Source organism: Pan paniscus, chromosome 1 (assembly GCF_029289425.2).
Source record: "Pan paniscus chromosome 1, NHGRI_mPanPan1-v2.0_pri, whole genome shotgun sequence".
Taxonomy (NCBI): Eukaryota; Metazoa; Chordata; class Mammalia; order Primates; family Hominidae; genus Pan; species Pan paniscus.
This window is the reverse complement of record NC_073249.2, coordinates 64898610-64920284: the sequence shown is the minus strand read 5'-3', so window position 1 is coordinate 64920284 and position 21675 is coordinate 64898610. Positions and strand designations below refer to the sequence as shown.

The following is a 21675-nucleotide window of genomic DNA, read 5'->3' as shown; positions in this document are numbered from 1 at the left end:
CACAATCCAATCCCAGGCAAGGCATGATTCCTGAGGATACTGGATGCCAGAGTCCCACTGAGACTTGCGTGGCACTGCATCATCACCCTGCACCTTTTTCTGTCTGGCTGAGTGGAGTCTGGGAATGTGTTGAGAGAGCCATTAATAAGCCTTGCTGCTGGAATTGCCTCTTCTCAGCTTTGGTGGGTGGCGGGCAGGGGCAGTTACAAGCCTGTGCCTAAGAAAAGCCCTTTTCCCTTTGTTCTGTCTGGAATAGCAAGAGGAAGACAGCTCTTCATGAGAGACCCGAGATTTAATCTCACTAAGCCTCAACTTTCTCATCTGTAAAATGAAACTTAAAATTCCCATCTCACAGCATTCATATTTGTGTATTAAAAAGGGGAAATAACATCTAAAGTGCCAGCTTTGTGTGTGCTTAATCATAACACTCAATCAAGGTTAGTATCCTTCCTTCTTTCCTTCCCTCTCCTCACTGTCTGTCTCCCTCCCTCACCAATGTCCATTTCCTCTTCTCTTTTCCTCCCTGACTGGCCTTACAGAGTCCTATTTCAGGGATGCTCCCCTCTATGGAGTGTCCCTGCAGCACCAGGTAACCTTTCTTACCTTTCAGAGTTTCATCAAGCAGGATCTGATGTAAAATCTCCTCATAGACATTTTCAACGTGAATCATATTGGTATGATCTGCAAAGATGAACTGCTCATATTTCTGAAGCTCCTGGAGAGCAAGAGATTAGAAGATAAAGATGAAAAGGCATGAGATGCCTGTTCTTAGAGGAGATACAGAAAGGACGATTCCCACTCATGATTCTCTTCTTGGAGGGCATAAGAGAAGGACCATGTTGGCCCAGGGGCAAATTACTCAATTCAACAATATTTTATTGGGTTCCCTTCAATTCAATTCACTGTCTAGGCACCATGCCTGACCTCGACACATCTATTACTGTCCATAATAAGGTGTGGAACTCACTCAGCCATTGGTGGTTCCTTTCCCTTTCCTTGTACTGGCCACGCATTTTATGCACTTCATGGGAGAAGACAGCAGTGATTTTTTTTTATCATCTCAAGGCCTCATTAGCAGGTTTGGAGCCTCCTTTTTTCCCCTCATCACCAAGATGTTTCCTTCCTTCTTTTTTGTTTAATTACAATAGCACTTTACCAAGGTAAGTTATATATAGTAAAATGTACAGATAAGTTCAGCTCAATGATTTTAAATATGCAAATATACTTATGTAACCATAACCCAGATCAAGGAGAACATTTCCATCACCCCCAAAGTTCCCCCACCCCACTTTCCAGTCTGCACCTCCCAAGATATGAGCACTGATTTTATACCTATCATGATAGATTAGTTTTTGCTTGTTCTTGAACTTTATAGAAATGAAATCATAATTATTTTGCATTTGTTTTTGAGATTCATCCATGTTGCTGCATCTATCAGTAGCTCATTCCTTTTTATTGTTAAGTAGTATTCATTATATGGATAAACAAAAATTGTTTATCTGCACTCAGGTTGATAAAAATTGATATTTTTTTTCAATTTTCAACCATAAATATAATTTTTATTTTATTTTATTTTTTATTATTATTATACTTTAAGTTTTAGGGTACATGTGCACAATGTGCAGGTTAGTTACATATGTATACATGTGCCATGCTGGTGTGCTGCACCCACTTACTCGTCATCTAGCATTAGGTATATCTCCCAGTGCTATCCCTCCCCTCTCCCCCGATCCCACAACAGTCCCCAGAGTGTGATGTTCCCCTTCCTGTGTCCATGTGTTCTCATTGTTCAATTCCCACCTATGAGTGAGAATATGCGGTGTTTGGTTTTTTGTTCTTGCGATAGTTGACTGAGAATGATGATTTCCAATTTCATCCATGTCCCTACAAAGGACATGAACTCATCATTTTTTATGGCTACATAGTATTCCATGGTGTATATGTGCCACATTTTCTTAATCCAGTCTATCATTGTTGGACATTTGGGTTGGTTCCAAGACTTTGCTATTGTGAATAGTGCCACAATAAACATATGTGTGCATGTGTCTTTATAGCAGCATGATTTATAGTCCTTTGGGTATATACCCAGTAATGGGATGGCTGGGTCAAATGGTATTTCTAGTTCTAGATCCCTGAGGAATCGCCACACTGACTTCCACAATGGTTGAACTAGTTTACAGTCCCACCAACAAAGTAAAAGTGTTCCTATTTCTCCACATCCTCTCCAGCACCTGTTGTTTCCTGACTTTTTAATGATTGCCATTCTAACTGGTGTGAGATGGTATCTCATTGTGGTTTTGATTTGCATTTCTCTGATGGCCAGTGATGGTGAGCATTTTTTCATGTGTTTTTTGGCTGCATAAATGTCTTCTTTTGAGAAGTGTCTGTTCATGTCCTTCGCCCACTTTTTGATGGGGTTGTTTTTTTCTTGTAAATTTGTTTGAGTTCATTGTAGATTCTGGATATTAGCCCTTTGTCAGATGAGTAGGTTGTGAAAATTTTCTCCCATTTTGTGGGTTGCCTGTTCACTCTGATGGTAGTTTCTTTTGCTGTGCAGAAGCTCTTTAGTTTAATTAGATCCCATTTGTCAATTTTGGCTTTTGTTGCCATTGCTTTTGGTGTTTTAGACATGAAGTCCTTGCCCATGCCTATGTCCTGAATGGTAATGCCTAGGTTTTCTTCTAGGGTTTTTATGGTTTTAGGTCTAACATTTAAGTCTTTAATCCATCTTGAATTGATTTTTGTATAAGGTGTAAGGAAGGGATCCAGTTTCAGCTTTCTACATATGGCTAGCCAGTTTTCCCAGCACCATTTATTAAATAGGGAATCCTTTCCCCATTGCTTGTTTTTCTCAGGTTTGTCAAAGATCAGATAGTTGTAGATATATGGCACAACTATATCTACGCCATATAATAATCATAAATATAATTGCTGTGAACATTCTTGTACATATGTTTTTGTGGATTTAAGGGCTTGTTTATGTTGGGCATATACCTAAAAGTGAAGTTGTTGGGTCATAGGGTAGATGTATGCTTAACTTTATTAGAATGGGGCCACTTTGGGGGTTGGGAGACTCTCTAGTCAAGGGCTCTTCAGAAACATTCTCTTTCTCTTCAGCTGGCCCTGACATTCATTGATTCCTTCTAGGATAGCTCAGGCATGGTGCATCCCTTAACTCTCTCTCCTTTCCAAGGGTTTCCAAATGGCTTGCCTTTTATCGGCATGAGGACAGGGCAGGGATCAAAATGTACCAAATCATATCCCATGATTAACTCAGTAATCCTTGCACCTGGTGGTGCTGGGGGAAGGCTTCCCACATGTGGCTCTTAGAGAATCAGGGACTTAGCCATGGGATTTGTGGTCTCTTGCCTGGAAGGACAGTATTTACAGCAGGTGATCAGAAGCACCACCTCAGACAACTCTCAGTGCTGGGACTTTGGGGCACTGTAGCCCAGATCACAGCGGGTAATAATGGGTTCCTTTATACCCAACCAAGAAGAAAGGCAAAGGATTGAAGAGACATGAGCTTCAAAGACCCCTAGAGGGTCTAGAGGCAGGACTGTTGCACAGATTTGAGAAAAGCATTGCCCAGGAGACTGGAGACTGCCCTGGACTAGACATGGGACCTTGGTGAGCCATATCACTGCTCTGTGCCTCTGTCTCTTCCTCTGCTAAATGAGAGGCACAGATTCATGCCTGCAACACCCTTTCATTCTTCCCACGTGGTCCCCCATTCCTATTCCCCTGATTGGCATTCAACCCTCAGGACTGGGTGAAAGCATGACTCTGGAAGTCCTTCCTGGCTGTATAAGCAGAGTTTGGCACTTTCCTTGGAACTCTTCCCCATGAGGCAACTGCTGTGTTCCTCACATGGCATCCTGTTTGCCTGTCTCCTGCTCTCTACTGTGAACTCCAGGACTTCAGGGATGCTGGGCTGGCACAATGCCTGGATCACATGTGATACAAATCTAATACATATTTGCTGACTCAATAAACAGTAGACCTTTAAATTTTCAACCAGCTAAATAATTCTGTGGGAAGGAGTACTTTCTATGGACATATATACTGTCATGAAGTGACCAACTTTACAAAACAGGTCTTTTATATTGAATTGATTGAACAGGGCCATAGGTTTACTTTCCTGGGCCAATTAATTTGGTATCTCTGAAGGTCGGTGTTGGGGAGTCAGAATCTTTTTTTTCACAGTTCCCCAGACAATTCTAATACACAGCTTGGGCTGAGGTTGAGTACCACAGATCTAGGAAGCTGCTACTTATAGAACCAAGGGAAATGCACTTTAGCAAAATAAAGACTCCTTCTAGGAAGCAGATAATCCCCTCATTCATCTATTCTGCAAATCCAGATTTTTAAAAAGCTCTTGATGCTGATATAATATCCTCCATTACCAAAACCTCTGGGTCACAGGCTCTTTTGAAATCAATGCCTCCTGATTAAAAAATTACAAGAGCCTCTTACAGATTGGGCACAGCATACTATGTTGATGCTTGGAAAGAGGGGAGCCGATGAGGAGAACTCTCCTTACCTTTCTCCTGAGAGAAGGTGGATCTGAGGCCCCCAAACTGCCTTTGTGATTGAAAAAAAAAAATCCTAAGCAGAACATCTGTGTGCAAACCCACCTAGCAGTGGACACCATCATCATTTGGCTGCTGAACTGTTCTGCCATGTAAAGCCAAAGGTCAATCCCTTGGCTTAATCAAATCCTTTCCTATGAAAGAAATATGCCCCACAAATAAATGCCAAATATATCTAATACACTATGAGGATGTGAAGGAAAACAGCACTTACAGACTATAAAAATGACCAATGACATGTCTGCAGTAAAATAACTTATGCAAAGGATTTTAACGTTCCAGTGCTTGGAGACTCTCCGAGCTGCCAAAAAGCCCTTTTTTAAATTCCAAAAACCTCTTTATCATTTGCTCCAAAACGGAGCAGGCCTTGCTTCAGGTTAATAGATTATTTTTGAAATGTAGAAGTAGTAATAATAATAGTGGTAGTAGTACTTGATACCATTTCCTGAGTGCCTATCATGTTTTAGGTAAGCAAGAACTGGGTTCACACTCTGGTGGTCACCAGGTCTGTGGCCTCGGCTCAGTGGCTTAACCACTCAGGTTTCCTCATTTGTACCATGAGGATATAAATAATACCTCCTCCCAGAGCTGTTTTCAGTCTCTGCTGGCCCATTGCTCTGCTCTACAGATGAAGTCACACCCTCGTAATCATGGCTCTCACTGGATGCTCAATGTTTGTAGAGGTTTTAAGTGGTTTCATTGATTTCATTAAACAACATTGCTGGATTTAACAGAACAAATATCCTGTAATTATGTTAGCTAATATCTTTTTTGGATACAGTGGTCAAGTTTCAGAGGACACGTTGGACCTATGAGTCATACTATAATGAGAAACACCTGGTATCCTTAGGTATTCTATGTCAACCCCTAGTTTGGCTCAAATTCAGATCACTGCCCTTTGAGATTTTGTCTAGTCCAGGGGTCAGCATATCTGGCTAGCATCTTGTTTTTGCAAATAAAGTCTGTTTATATATAGTCAATGGCTGTTTGTGTGCTACAACAGCAGAGCTGAATAGTTGCAACAGAAATAGTGCAGTCCATGAAGCTTAAAATATTTACTATCTGACCATTTACAAAAATGTCTGCCAATCCCTCCCTGGTCTAGTCTGCTGTTTGCCAGTACACATCACAAAAGAACTTGTTTGAACTTCAGAGGTAAGAAGAGCAAGCTCTTTAGGGTAACTCATCCCCTTACTGGTTTGCATGTGGACGCCAGTGCCTTCTGCACAGTGGGAAGTGTGATTTGAACTAGTGCCTCTTGAAATATCTTCTTTCGGATGGTGCTGCTGTCATAATCATATTGCTGTCAATAAAGAAACATATGTTAAATAGTAACATTACAATCTGTTGACTTATGTTTACTCAAAAAACTCAGCCACCCACTTCACCTCTCTTTTCCTCCTAATGTCTGAGAACTCTTGTATTTCCAAGGCCTCAGAGATCTTTCCATGTAATTCCCTCACACTGCAGGCACAGGTTATAACTGATAATGACCCATCTCACTCTTACCTTTTACAGGTATGGAAACTGAGGCAAGATCAAAACAGAATGGTGACTTCTGCATTATAAAGAAGTTGGGGATAGAACTGGGGGGTGAGTTTGTATTTTATTACTCCTGTCCCAGGTAGGTCCATGGAAACCATGATCATCTATTACTCCACATCTTCAAACCAGGGTCAGTGGGTTGTAATGATTTCCACAAGGGAAGAGAAGGCCTGGCTAGTGGCTCCATTAACACTGTGACATGTTAACCAAAGAAGTTCAGTATCCAGAACAAGAAAGATGACGATTCTGTCTGTTCTGCATTGGACATCCCAACATGGAGACCAGGATTTAATTGTGGATCTCACTTCAAGGGGATCACAGATAAATCAGAGTATAGTCATAGGCAGCGAGAAGAATGGTCAGGCCAAGTGAAGAATAGTTAAAGAGATGAAGGTGTTTATACTGGAGATAATAAGTTAGGGCAAGTTATAACTCTATTCAAACAACCAAAGGCTGCCACGTGGAAGAAGGTTATGAATGAAGGGGGTAGAACTGGAATAACCAGTGGTGAGAACTTTGGCCTAACATGAGAAAGCATGTTCTTGCTGTCAAGAACTAAAATGGGCTATCCTGAGAGGTAGAAAGTATCCTGCCAGTGCAGGTGTCGGAGCACTAGTGGGACCACCCCTTGAGGGAACCTGCTGAACACGGAATATGAAGTTGAACTAAAGGCACTCAAAATCTCTTTGAAACCTGAGGTCCTAATATTTCAACACCCGTCTACATTTTTTCTTCCTTTCTTTCTGTACGCTAAAGCATTTGACACTGACACTATCTTTTTTTTTAGTTCCATTGCAATTTCATCATTATGTGTGTTATCATGAGCAATATTGGTGGTTTTTTTTTGTTTTTTTGTTTTTTGTTTTTTGAGATAGAGTCTCACTCTGCCACCCAGAGCTGGAGTATAGTGGCACAATCTCCGCTCACTGCAAGCTCCACCTCCCAGGTTCACGCCATTCTCCTGTCTCAGCCTCCCGAGTAGCTAGGACTACAGGTGCCCACCACCACACCCGGCTAGTTTTTTGTATTTTTAGTAGAGACGGGGTTTCACCGTGTTAGCCAGGATGGTCTCGATCTCCTGACCTCGTGATCTGCCCGCCTCGGCCTCCCAAAGTGCTGGGATTACAGGCGTGAGCCACTGCACCCGGCCCCAATATTGTTTTTAATATCAATGATTTAGTTGCTAGAGTTTCCTCTTGCCTGTGAGGCATCAAGATCAAGTCTGAAATTCAGAGACCACCCCTAGGCTCTGTGGGACTTTGATCTTCTGTTCCAAGGCAATGTTTAGGGGAACTAGAAGGCAGTAAAAAAAATTAGTGGACTAGGTGTATGATCGTTTTTCCTTAAGCTCACCATTGATCAGCCTGTTGAGCTTAATTAAGTCACATTAGCTTTTACAGAATCAGTTCCTCATCTGTACAATGGGGGAATATTCTAGTTAATGCACAAGTTCTTGTGGGGATCAAGTAAGAGGCTTTAAAATATAACATATATGTGAAAGCTCCTATTATTAAAACTATTTTAATAAACACGCTGAAGTACATTTAAAACAATTTCATGTGGTAGATTTCTTTTCTTTGGAGTATTTCCTTTGCCATGAGGTTCTGATTTTTCAAAAACAATAAATTATTTGCCAGTTTAATGGATTTTACTATATTGTAACCTCTTTGAAGAAAGAGGCTGTGCCTTGCCTATTTTTACATCCCATGCAGTGCTTATAGTGGACAGCTAATACGTGTTTGTCGAGTTGGATCTCTATGAAGGCTGGGACGCAGGGCCTGTAGCTGTGGGTAATGATGCTGAGGACCAGCAGTGGCCGCTAGATGGCAGAAGAGGCATGGAAGTCACACTGGAGAAACTGCAGCGGACTGACAGTCACTGGACTTGGGAGAGAAAGGAGTGGGGAAAGATTAGAGCCAAGGAGAGAACTTGGTATTTTCCACTTTACAAAAGAAACAGGGGTCACGTTCTCGTTTTATGCTTCCCACAAACAAGAGAACGGTTTTACCTTTAAGACTCGGAGCTTAACCTTCTCAATGGCAACTGCAGTTTTGGAGGCCTCTCCTTGGAGATGTGGGGAAAGCAACTGCTCAAAAGTGAACACTGCATTCTCCATTAGCTAGAAACCAGAAGCGACACAGAAACAGACAACAGTCAGGGGCTGGGATCACCACCCACAAGCCTGGCTAAGTGTGACTGCAGAGTAGGGGCCATCAGAGATGAGTCCCCTCGGCTGCTACTCCGGGGGCGGGACCCAAGGCAACATCACCCCATCACCAGGGCTGTGAAACAAATGGTCACGTGGCCACAGTGGGAGCAGGAAGAAGTTGGAAAACCCAAGGCCATGGGACTGAGCAAGCATTCTGTCATCTCCCGTGGGCACTCCTATTCTTTGATACCTGCAGCCACTGATTAAGGGATGAGGCTGGAGCCTTCTTCAACTAGTTTTTGGTGGCACCTCCACTTTAAGTAGATGTAAACCGCTCCACAGCTTATCTCTCCCTCTCTCTGCAGGGCTGGGAAGGGAGGCAGGGTCAGGGATGGGTGGGAACAGTGGCTGACATGTTCATGGGTCAGAAAGCAGAAGTAGTTCAGGTATCTTATTCTCTGCACCTTTGCCTGTGTTCCCGTCACCAGGGTCCAGTATTACGAAAGAGACTTCTGCTAAACTGTTGCCCAATTTTGTTCCTTGTTCCTCTTTCATCCCTCACAACTCAAGGGTTAGTTAGCTAAAATGTATCACTTAATCCTGCCCATAACCTTTATGAAAAAAAAAAGTTATCCTTTCTTCCCCAAGCCCGTGGTCCCAAAGCATCCAATATATACCTTTTTTTTTTTTTTTTTTTTTTTGAGACACGGTTTCACTTTGTCATCCAGGCTGGAGTGCAGTGGCACACTCTTGGTTCACTGCAACCTCTGCCTCCAGGGTTCAAGCGAGTCTCGTGCTTCAGCCTCCAAGTAGCTGGGACTACAGGTGTGCACCACCATGCCCGGCTAATTTTTTTGTATTTTTAGTAGAGATAGGGTTTCACCATGTTGGCCAGGCTGGTCTTAAACTCCTGACTTCAAGTGATCCACCCGCCTCGGTCTCCCAAAATGCTGGGATTACAGGCGTGAGCCACCGTGCCTGGCCACAATATATACCTTTATCATACCTTCAACATTGTAGTGAATTTATCTAAGAATTTGTCTCACTCAAGCTCCCTGAAGTGGGATCTGGTACAGTGTCCGGCCCACAGTAATCTCTCCTCAGAATATCTGTGTGAAATGGCATGGTGTCCTTTGGAGCTTTGGTGACCGTACCCCTTATTCATTTAGGAAACACTATAATATGGAAGGAGTTTGTGCTATTCATTCCTGTTACTGGGGAAAAGGTTCCTTATGAAAAAAAAAAAAAAGAAACCTGTCAAGTAGACTCAAGAAATTCAAATATGAAGCTGTGATTGATTGATTGGTTTACTCTTAATTACGTTAGGGAATTAATTTAAGCCAGTGGCTGTCAATCCTGGCTGCATATTAGAAACAGTAGGAATCAGGGTAGGGAAGTTCTATCAAAAAGTAGCCATATAGGCTGGGTGTGGTGGCTTATGCCTGTAATCCCAGCACTTTGGGAGGCCGAGGTGGGCAGTTCACTTGAGGTCAAGGGTTTGAGACCAGCCTGGCCAACACACTAAAAACCCCATCTCTACTAAAAATACAAAAATTAGCCAGACATGGTGGCACATGCCTGTAGTCCCAGCTACTCAGGAAGTTGAGGCAAGACAATCACTTGAACCCGGGAGGCAAAGGTTGCATGCAGTGAGCCAAGATCATGCCACTGCACTCCAGCCTGGACATCAGTATTTCCCCCAGGTGATTCCAATGTGTAGCCAAGGTTACAGCACTGATTTGACAAATCAAGTAGTTATCAATTAATGCTACTTTATTTTTCTGAGCTATGTCTTGTCTATGATGTTCATCCACATGGATGGAAGATGAAGCCAGTGGAGGGACAGAACATGTCCTCCCGCAACATGATGGCTAAAGAGACGCGACGTATTTCCCTGAGCTACACTAGCAGCCGGTCTCACTGGCCAGCACCCATTTCTCTGCTCTCTCTTTACCCTCATCCACCACGGATGCCCCTGCCACACCCACCTCCTGCATGTAGTTCTGTGTCCTCTGAACCACCAGATCAATGTGAGGGAATCTGAAGCGGCTCTTGAGATCCTGCAGGCGCTCGTGAAGCAGGTTGACTTTAGTATAACAAGGTTCCATCTTCACGGAATGCAGCGGAAGATTCATAAGCCGGTCTAGATGCTGCATTTTGGTGAAGGGAAACATTAAACACCCTCAGAATGAGGAGCGGTATTGCATATATATTGCATATTACATACATTCTAAGCAATCAAATGCATGTTGTTAAAATGAATCACTACTTGGATCCCTACATCTGTGACACCTTCAACTGTCTTATTTTCCTCCTGCAGTGGGTTCCTAGGGTAGCTGTAATGCTAGGACAGAAACCAGCAGAAACACCAACTGGATGAGAGGAAGACCCAGCGGTGCACCCAGGGGGACTCCAGTCTTTGTAAGCTGTTGATGGACTCTAAGCTCCCACTTCCAGAGCTCAAGAATCAGACAGGTAGGCTCTGACACGTGGTTGCTGCTGGGCCCCCAGGCTTCCAAAATCTTCTTTAGTGAGTGACACTCCTCTCAAAAAACGCCAGGGAGGTCAGGATGCTCCCTGGACTCCTGGACTTTGGAAGGGAAGCCAGAGTTCCTCACAATTCTATGAGGATCTGCCAGGGCCCACAGGGCTTCTCTCTGCTATAGGTTGCTTTAGGTGCTAGTGGATGGGAAGTGGATAGGCAGAGCCCTGTACTGGGAGAGGTATCCAGTTTGAAGAACTGGGGTCCCTCCTACTCTAGTTTGCACTCAGTCAATGAGGCCATTGGGCTTCCAGCGTCATACCTCACCTGCTAAAGCCCTAAAGTGTTATCAACAAATGTTGTTGCAACAGAATGCATTCTGTTTTCCAAGCTTATTTTAAAATCATTTTTTAAAGGAAATACTGGAGGTTTAAAATAAACAGGGGAATGGGTGGAGCAGAAGAAGGCAGAAAGAAAGGTTCTGAAAATGGAGGCTCTAGAGAGAACTGGGGAGTGAGGCAGGTTACATATGAATAATATAAGATGCACTGTCCGACTTTCAGCTCACGCAGAAGAGATAATCTAGATTTCTAGATTTCTCTAAACAGGAATTTTAAGAGGGCCCACTCTCATTATGCTTTAAAGGGAAAATACTGCTCCCTTTATGAAGTGAGTTATGGAGAGGTCCACTGAAGTGAAGTAAGGATCAAAAGCATGCTGTGGAACTTGCAGCTCCTCACCAAATGGAATGTGTCTATTTTTTAAAAATATCAATTAAGCAGACAGAAGAGGAAAAATGGGTTCCCACTTTGCTCCTATCAGATTGGCAAAAGTTTAATCAAATGATAACACCTATAGCTGATAGCAATATGGGGGAGAAAGCCCTTATCATACACAATTAGTGGAAATGTAAAATTTAAATCCTTTTTTTTTGAAATGCAATGGAAACATTTTTTAACATGAGAAATGTACTTTCAACCTGGCTATCTTGTCTTAGGAGAATATACTATAGAAATAAATACATCAGGGTATATGTGTGTATATATATGTATATATACACACATATATATGTGTGTATACATAAAAATATTAATTTATTATGCTTTATTCATAATGCCAGCAATATTGAGATGAATGAATAAATCATGGTGTATCCATACATGAAACATCATGCAGCCATTACAAAGAAAGATTTAGAGCTAAAACAGTTACCTTGGAAACAGTTTCATGGGGTATTTTTGGAAGAGAAACTGATAAGCAGAGTAATGTATAAAATATAATCCCATTTTTCTTAAAGCAGGCAATCTAAAGTCTAGCCTCTAAGGGTGTGTTTTATATGCTAGATAAGAATGGGGAAAATACAGAATGGCATATGCTAAGTTGTTAACACGAGTTGCTTGAGGGGAGGAGGTGGCATTGGGGAAGGGGAAGAGTGAAGACAAGTAAAACAAAACAGGCTGCAATAAGAAACCCCAAAACATTTCTAAAATGATCCTGTTAATGCACAATTATATATGTGTATATATGCATAAAGAATAAAGGAAAAGAAATAGAGACATCTGGTTTTATCTACTGACTTGTAAGGATGTTCATCATGATATGTCAAGTATAAAACCAAGCTGCCAATTTATATCTTTGTCAGTGATTCTTAAACTGTAGGGTACACCAGAACCTCTGGAGGTCTTGTTAAAACAGACTCCTGGGCACTACCCCTAGATTTTCTGATTTAGTAGATCATTGGTGGGGCCCGAGAATTTGCATTTTTAACAACCAGGTGATGATGACACTGCTGGTCTGGGGACCATACTTTGAGAAATATTGATCTGTTAAAGCAAACTAAATACAGCCTGAGAAGGACTCCATACTTCCATATTTTAGTCCTTGTGGATGAACTGTAAGAGTCAGACAAAATTGAAAACCTAACTTAGTAGTATGCACCTGTAACAATAACTGAGTGTTGACCAGTCCCAGCAGCCATACTTCAACTACTCATAGACTGCTAAATGTTCAAATAAGGCAAATGCTGAGTTGTAACCAGTCTCACTATTTCTGTTCCTCACTTCTGATTCCTGTACGTCACCTTACCTTTTTTGTCTGTAAATTTATTCTGACTGTGAGGCACCCCCGGAGAATTTGTGAATCTGCTGTGATTCTGGGGGCTGCCCGATTTGCGAATCATTCATTGCTCAGGTAAACTCCTTTAAATTTAATTTGGCTGAAGTTTTTCTTTTATCAGATGGTGTCAGAAGCAGGATCTGAAGTGGAGCTTCTAATGACCCCCAGGAGCGCTGAGTGAACATACAAGGTACCTGCAGGTCCCACCTGTGTCCATTGATCTCTCAGAGCGGCTGGGGATCGCGGTAAGCTCCCTCTCGGAATTTGAAGCTCCATAGATTTGTGTTTTGAGCTCTCTGAGTTTCTTCGAGCAAGTTTCTGATCCAAACTGGGTTTGTAGTCATGACAGAAACTGGACTGGGTCCAGGAACAGATTTGATCCAGGAATTAACTGGCTTGGATCCAGTGAGAGGCCTCGTATATCTGACTGGGTCAGAAAGGAACTGGTAGTAAGCAGTAATATTGCAGGGGTTATAAAATTTGGCTTCTGAAAATTCACAGGGATTTCTGTGTTCTACCCCTCTTTTCATTTTTCTTGTGTGCTTAGGTAGGAAAAATCACTGGCTAAGTTAAGAGAACCTGGGAGTAAAGCCAATATTTTAGGTTAAAATGGGCTCCTTAATTTCTGGAAAACTGAGTTCCTTCTGGCTTATACATTAGGCCTGGGAGGCAGTGAAGTCTTACAGAAACAGCAAAATCTTACTAAAGATAACTTACAGTGGAATGTTCCGAAAGAACAACAATGCATTGAGGTACTTTCTTCCTTTTTTTGTGTGTGTTTTTTTTGTTTTTTTGTGTTTTTTTTGAGACGGAGTCTCACTCTGTCTCCCAACTAGAGTGCAGGCGCGATCTTGGCTCACTGAAAGTTCCACCTCCTGGGTTCATGCCATTCTCTTGCCTCAGCTGGGACTACAGGCACCCCGCCACCACGCCCAGCTAATTTTTGGTATTTTTAGTAGAGACAGGGTTTCACCATGTTAGCCAGGATGGTCTCGATTTCCCGACCTCACGATCCGCCCGCCTCGGCCTCCCAAAGTGCCAGGATTACAGGCCTGAACCACTGCGCCCGGCTGCATTGAAGTACATTTTTAAAATGAGGGCTCTTAGTAAAGTCCCTTTTGGCTAGGAACGGTTTTGGCACTACAGGATGTCAACTGCTATTCCCTTTGGAATAATCTGACTTGCACTCTTTGCTGATGGCTGTGGGTGACAGGATTAGGCATGTACAGGATTGTGGGACATGGGGAGCTTTTTCCTCCCTCCCCGAAAAGGGAGAAACCTGAGAGCTGATGAGACTGCTGGAAAAGATCCTTTCGCTACTAACTAGTGGCCATCAGAACTTTTCAGTGTCGCTGAAATGAATGGGTCTTGCTCTGGCCTCCCTGAGCTCTTCACCTTATGCACCCTCCCACAGGCAATACTTTCCTTCATCTTATTTTCCTTTCCTATCTTTTCTGTTACTCAGGGCAACCATCTTGCCCAGAGACCACAAGTTGAAACTCCTAGTCGGAGGTTTGATTAAAGATGAGGAGGGCCATCTGAGGGCAAATTTAAGCTTTGCCAGTTTGATATTGGGTGCTAAGCAGAGTGGCTAATGTATATGTTTTATCATACATATTTTGCTCTAGCCAGAATGAAAAAAATAATAATTTTCCTTTATGACGTGGCTTGGCCCCCAGCGGGATGGTGCAGCAAGCTGGGTCACTAGAGCCACTCAGGGAAAGGGAGCCCAGAGCCTGGCATGCCGGCCAAAAGGTAAGGATTTCTTACCAGTCAGATTTCTGGCTTCTCTCTCTCTGTAAAAACAGTTGAATGAATGGTAAAAATCACTGCTTATCTCCATCTTGTTTTATGTCCTTGGGAGCTTGACTTTGTAACCACGTAGCAGTACTTTCTCTTGGTCTCTGCCTTCCAGGGAATGGAATTTTAGGGTTTATGTCATAGTTAGCTCTAAAAATTATCTTGAGTAGTTAAAGCCTTTGCAAACTCAAAGTTAACTACTCTAGATGCCTTCTGGGAAGGGCAGTAGAGATTGCTCCATGCTGTAGCTCAGTAGCTAAGGTTTTGCCCTTTCACACTGGTGGTCCAGGTGCAATTCCCTGCTTAGGAAGCAAGTTCTTTCTGGTTGAATATCTGCATGACCTTGTCTAGTCTCTTCTCCTCCATGGACTATCTTAAATTTTCCTTTCTCTGAGCATCTGGGAGATTACCTACTTTGGTAAAGTTCAAAAGCCAGAAACATCAGTCATTTGGCCTGGCTAAAATTGGTTAATAAGAAATTTTAAAAATACTTTATTAAAGAGTGCTATGATTAAAAGTCCACTTAATTAAAAGTGAATATCAAGCTCTAACAGCCTGGAGGCACCAGAGACCCCTTTCCTGGCCCTGTTCTTCCAAGGACTCCACCATAAAGCCAATAACCAATTAAGAAATTAAAAATCTAGCAAATGAAAAATCTTACAACTACTGTGTAATGTTCTTCTGTCTGTCTATGTAATTATATATGTGTTGTGTGTAATGTTTATATAAAAGAACTCTAATTGGCTTAAACAAAAATAAGCACTTACATCAAATATTTTGAAAGCAAAATAAAAACTGTAATACCTTTTAGTTCATTAACTTCAGTAATTTTTGGGAAATGAAAACAGCTTTAAAGATTATTGATAAAATAAAGACATTTTGTCTAAATTATGCAGGTCAGATAATAGGTTTGCTAACTGCTTTGACTTTTGAAAATTGTTCAATTTATTTTGGAGACATTAAATTCTAAATAAGGCCTGGGGATATATGGAATTAACCATGCCCCCTAGCTATGTAAAGAAGGTTATAAAGAAAAGAGATTTTATATAAGAGAGGATGTTGTATGGTAAATTATTGTCCTAAAGTAAAATGACTGGTTGTTTAAAAAGAGGGATGTTTAGGCAAGTCAGAAAGTCTAAACATGTCGTACATGGTCTGTGTAAGTTGTGAAATAATTTATTAAAAGGAATTTATGCCAGAAATGTTGTATAATTTGAAGGTGCTTCATAAACTGCCACTATGACTTTTCACTGTACAGCTTGCCGGCTTTACAGCTAGCTAAGGCCTGGGACACATGGAGTTCGATGCTGGAATAAGTCATACCTTATCTGCATTTCTATCTGGGTCCTAGGCTCCACACCTAGTACATAATTAAAATCCCGTACTCACCAAGGTTTTTACCAAAAGTAAAAGTTGCTATGAGTTAACACTGTAATATGTAATTGAGCCTACTGAAAAAAATAGGTTTACATGCAAGGTATGTAAGGAGAATTAAATGTATTTTTTGTAAGAGATTATAAGAACATATGGAAATGTAAATTTTTGCCTAGGTTAGAGGGTTAAAGGATTGTTTTAAATTATATAAAGCTAAAGGTTTGAACGGGTTGTGGAAGGTTTATAAAAAATTAACTGTAAGAGATTCTATGTGTGAATATATTGGCTAAATAAAATGGCATTATTGCTTTTTCCCTAAATTGGACATGGGAATAAAAGCATAACAAAGTTTTCTTGGAACATTGTTCTGTTCTGAGAAAAAAAATTCTAATGAGTTATAAAAGGTTTATAAAAATCTTACCTTATGGTCAAAGTAATTAAAACTGAATATATTTATAAAATATTAAAAACTAGCTTTAACATTAAAAATACACTAATGGAAACAAAATTTGGTTTTCTCTTTTAAAAATGATTTTTATATAATATGAAAAGATAATGAAAGGTTTTTGTTTACCTTTTAAGTAAACTACAAAAGGGAAGGCAAGGAGACAGTCAGTTGGCCTCATGCTACATTCATTGGGTCTTATTTGGAAAGCTGTTCCCCTCTCTATCAGAGTCATGTTTCATCCTTTTGAAAATTTTTGTATCATCATTTTGGCTAAATGAATGACTTATGGTAACCTAAGATTCTATTTTGTAATATCCAATGTTTTAAACCTGTGGTATTTGACAAACCTTTCAAAACCAAGCTCTAGATTATCATGCTAAATCAGCCAATACTGAAATTGTTTAAATATACAATTTGAATGAACTCCATGGTCTAAGTCAAATTACCTATGATAAACCATTAGTTATCAGTGCTGTGCACCTAAATTGGAGAAACAACTGGTATTCAAGAGGACGTAAGTCCAATGTTAAGCATGGACTCATGAAGAACTAGGACGGCCACCTTGTCCTTCCTGAATCCTTAAGCTTTTGTTATTAAAGGTTCTGCATTCCATGACTCATCATGGAAAAGATAAAATAATCCAAATTGAACATATTGATGTGGTGACTTATAAATTGTGGAAATAGTTTAGAACCAATATTTGCTTCCATATTCCTGGGGAAAAAATTAAAGCGTCAGGTACATTTGGCTATCTGATGGGCCATTTAAACATTTATAAAGGGATTTCATTCAATTGTCATTTTCAATGCATGTTTTCTAGTTGTATAAAAGCTTTCCCATGCAAGAGGGCTGATGTTATAACAGTAGATTATTATGCTACCATGTATTTTCACCAGGTAAAGAAAGCTTTTTATGGTTCACTGAGGACAATCCCTTCATAATCTAGAACCTGAAGATTAGATCTTCTGAAAACATCAGAGAAAGACTGTCATTGCCCTCCACACTACAGCAAAACTTTGGAGACTTGAACTGTGGGTTCATAATCTCACAACTGAGAAGGGTTCCTTCACACTCCTGGAACTGTACACACATTGGACCCCTTAAGCTAATCTAACCAGGACAGTTTCTCCCCAGAAGAAGATGACATCCTTGATGTGAACAGTTTTTCCCAAGATCATGGATCAAGACTTCTGCTATCACAAGACTCTGATCTTTGAATATTTTTTCCTTGTGTATGCCTCTATGAGCAGTATAAATGAAAAGGAGGTCTATTATGTGCACTTATAGGGTATAATTTTATTTGTGAAGGATTTTGCAGCCAGCCTTATACATGAATAGCCTTATACTTTAATAGATAAAAAATGAAGGCCCAGTGTAGGTGAGAAACGTTAGTGGTCCATACGTTGCCTCATAATCAGTCAAAACTCTTCTTAATCCGCATCATGGATTAAAGAGAACACTGCCGGGAGGCCTTCACTCTTCTAGAAGGACATCATTTGTTAGGTCCTTTTTCCATGGTTTAGACTAAAAGGCAATAATTAGAAATGTCTCCCTCATAATAGGCCCTACAGTAAATTCTACTTTAAAGGCTATCGTTACACAACAGACTTTAAATTCTCTTGTGAAAGTTATGCTAAATAATAAAATTGGCTAAATAGAAAAGTACCTATGCAGCTGCTGACACTTGTGGCCTATGGAGAAATACATCACATGTAGATTATAAAAATCCAGCTGTAGGGGATTAATGAAAAGACCACTTAGTCAAGCGAGTAGACTCTTCATCTAGCTCATTCTTTAATCTATTTAATTTTAGGTGATTTGGTTTATGGGGACCCTGGGTAAGGAGCATACTCCAAACTCTTGATATTATCCTCCCAATAGTCATAATAATAGTCTTCCTGGTGTGCTGTATTCTCTCAAAGGTTTTATATGTTTGCATGCAGCCATCTCTAGGATGTCAAATGGTCCCTCTTCAACTGAAATGACAAAAGCTGAAAGAAACATGCGACCATGAGAACTCCATAACCTATATGAATGACATGCTGAGACCAGAAACCCAAAATGATGGTAACTGAAAGTGGCACTAAGGCCCTAAGTTTTGGTCACACTCTCACCTAAGTGAAAACCTGGCTCAAGAGGGGGAATTATTTTTAAACAAAATTTTAAATGGGAGGCCATTATTTGGGACTAAGCTCATGCACTAGGCCCCATCAAACCAAACCAAGCTAAAATAGAGCCACTTCTGCTAAATGTGACATAATCAAGCTAGGGCTTTAAGAAAACACATAGATCCTAGAACATACCAGGTTTTGTTTTTCTCCTGTAAATAGGATGTTCCGGCATAAGAAGGTACTCTCTACTCAGTCCTTATTCCCTCCTTGCAAAACCCACTGTTCTACTGTTTCCCAGTGGGTTTCAAAACCGTATAAGTACATTTACGATAGTGCTAGTAACATCAATGACTAAGGTTTTGGTCAATCTCTCAAAATTGAGAAAATGACCAAAAGGGGGGAATTATTATTATTATTATTATTTTATTTTTATTATACTTTAAGTTCTAGGGTAAATGTGCACAACGTGCAGGTTTGTTACATAGGTATACATGTGCCATGTTGGTCGGCTGCATCCATCAAGTTGTCATTTACATTAGGTATTTATCCTAATGCTATCCCTCCACCTGCCCCCCACCCCGCAACAGGACCCCATGTGTGATGTTCCCTGCCCTGTGTCCACGTGTTCTCATTGTTCAATTCCCACCTATGAGTGAGAACATGCAGTGTTTGGTTTTCTGTCCTTGTGATAGTTGGCTTAAAATGATGGTTTCCAGTTTCATCCATGTCCCTGCAAAGGACATGAACTCATCCTTTTTTATGGCTGCATAGTATTCCATGGTGTACATGCCACATTTTCTTAATCCAGTCTATCATTGATGGACATTTGGGTTGGTTCCAAGTCTTTGCTATTGTGAATAGTGCCGCAATTAACATATGTGTGCATGTGTCTTTATAGTAGCATGATTTATAATCCTTTGGGTATATACCCAGTAATGGGATGGCTGGGGCAAATGGTATTTCTAGTTCTAGATCCCTGAGGAATTGCCAGACTGTCTTCCACAATGGTTGAACAAGTTTACACTCCCGCCAACAGTGTAAAAGCATTCGTATTTCTCCACATCCTCTCCAGTATCTGTTGTTTCCTGACTTTTTAATGATTGCCATTCTAACTGGCATGAGGTAGTATCTCACTGTGGTTTTGATTTGCATTTATCTGATGACCAGTGTTGATGAGTATTATTTCATGTGTCTGTTGGCTGCATAAATGTCTTCTTTTGAGAAGTGTCTGTTCATATCCTTTGCAAAAAGGGGGGGATTGTTAATGCAAACTAACTATGGCCTAAGAAGGACTCCTTTCTTATATATATAAGTCCTTGTGGATGAACTGTAACCTAGCTTAATAGTCAGACAAAATTGAAAACCTAACTTAGTTGTATGCACCTATAACAATAGCTGAGTTTTGGCCAATCCCAGCGGCCATACTTCAACCACTCATAGACTGCTGAATGTTCAAACTGCGTTCAAATAAAGCAAATGCCAAGCTGTAACCAATTTCACTGTTTCTGTACCTCACTTCCAATTCCTGTATGTCACTTGACCTTTTTTGTCTATAAATTTGTTCTGACCGTGAGGCACCCCTGGAGTGTCTGTGAATCTGTTGTGATTCTAGGGGCTGCCCGATTCACAAATGGTTTGTTGCTCAATTAAACTCCTTTAGATTTAATTTGGCTGAAGTTTTTTTTTTTTTATCAAATTTCATATCATAAGTCTATATTTTTGAAAACAAACCAACAATGTTCTACAAATGAGGATATATACTTGTATGAATAAATAAAAACTATAGGAAAAATATATACCACGCTATTTCTATTAGTTAATTCAAGGAGTTTGGAATGGGGGTAGCCTAGGAGTCTGGGGTGGACTAGGATTAGTGGGTATCAGTGATGGTGACTACGTTTGCCTTTAATATATTTGAGTATGTTGCTTCACTTGTACACACAGGTTATTATTTTTCTAACTTGAAAACCATCAATAAAACTATCAGATGGGTGGATGGATGAATAGACGGATGAATGGTGGGTCTGAATGAACGGAAGAAAGGCTGGATGAATGGAGGGAAGGGCAGAAGAATGGAAGGAAGGAAAGAAGGGAGGAAGGGAGGGAGAAATGGCAGATAAAGCCCCATGGAAAACACAGCCAGGCAGACCATTCACACCCAGCTCCTCAGCTTTGTATCCTACCTCCTTTAGCTGGACACTGTCTTTGGTGGTCTGGAAGTTCTGGCTGACTTCATTCACCTCTTTCTCAAAGAGTGCACGTACTTCACTGAATCCCGAGCTCACTGGTCCCATGAGCTCCTCCAGGATGGATGCCAGGAATGGCTGCACACTCTCCAAGCAGCTTTTCTCTGCCGGCTGGGCCACCATCGCTGAGGTAGGAAATAGCCAAAAAACTGTGACATATGGCAAAACTGGGTTTGTGGGCACTGGAGCCAGACCAGAGCTGAATGGTGCCCCACGGAGCCATTTAACAGCCAAGGCAAGCTCAAGTGGCCATGACAGACTAGCACAATGAGCCCGGTGCCCGTGGACACAAGAACGGAAAACCACTGGACCCTTTCAGAACTGGACCAAACCTATCCACTCCCCAAGCTTTCCTCTGCCCTGGGATAAAATGCATTTTTCTGCTTGGTCCCTCTGAACATGCAACTCTTCATATGAAGAAGAAAAGGCTGGTGATCCACCTATCTACTGTCAATCACTATCATTAAATATGCACAGTTTGTCTTCTAAAAACACAATTTATTGTTTTAATTCATTTCTCTAGGAGTTAATCACTCAGTATAATTCCATCCTCCTCTCCCCACCAAAATACTTTTTAAGAACTCCAGTACATTCTTTTCTTGGGCCAATGGAACCAAATTCCATTCAGTTTGCCACCCTACCTCCTGTCCCCATTGCTGATTAAAACAAGACAAAACAAAATCACAATAGGTTTTTCTGACCAAGATGACATGCTTAGTGACAAAAATGTAGAGTACATTTTGATCATGAAGAAGAATGAAAAAATGTCACTATAATTCCACTCCCCAGAGGAAAGTACTCCTCTTTGATTTA

The 21675-nt window shown here is 41.0% G+C and overlaps 1 protein-coding gene across 1 annotated transcript in view; it reads right to left on the bottom strand.

Annotated features, from left to right (window-relative positions):
• The window catches only part of NIBAN1 (niban apoptosis regulator 1), a 177003-nt gene that overhangs the window by 6432 nt on the left and 148896 nt on the right, over window positions 1-21675 (bottom strand). The window contains exons 9-13 of the mRNA XM_003815604.6: window positions 20800-20987; window positions 10275-10436; window positions 8146-8256; window positions 5788-5895; window positions 604-715 (exon numbers count right to left, since the gene is read on the bottom strand). Coding sequence (XP_003815652.3) covers window positions 604-715; window positions 5788-5895; window positions 8146-8256; window positions 10275-10436; window positions 20800-20987 — 681 coding nt within the window. The remainder of the gene's footprint in view (window positions 1-603; window positions 716-5787; window positions 5896-8145; window positions 8257-10274; window positions 10437-20799; window positions 20988-21675) is intronic.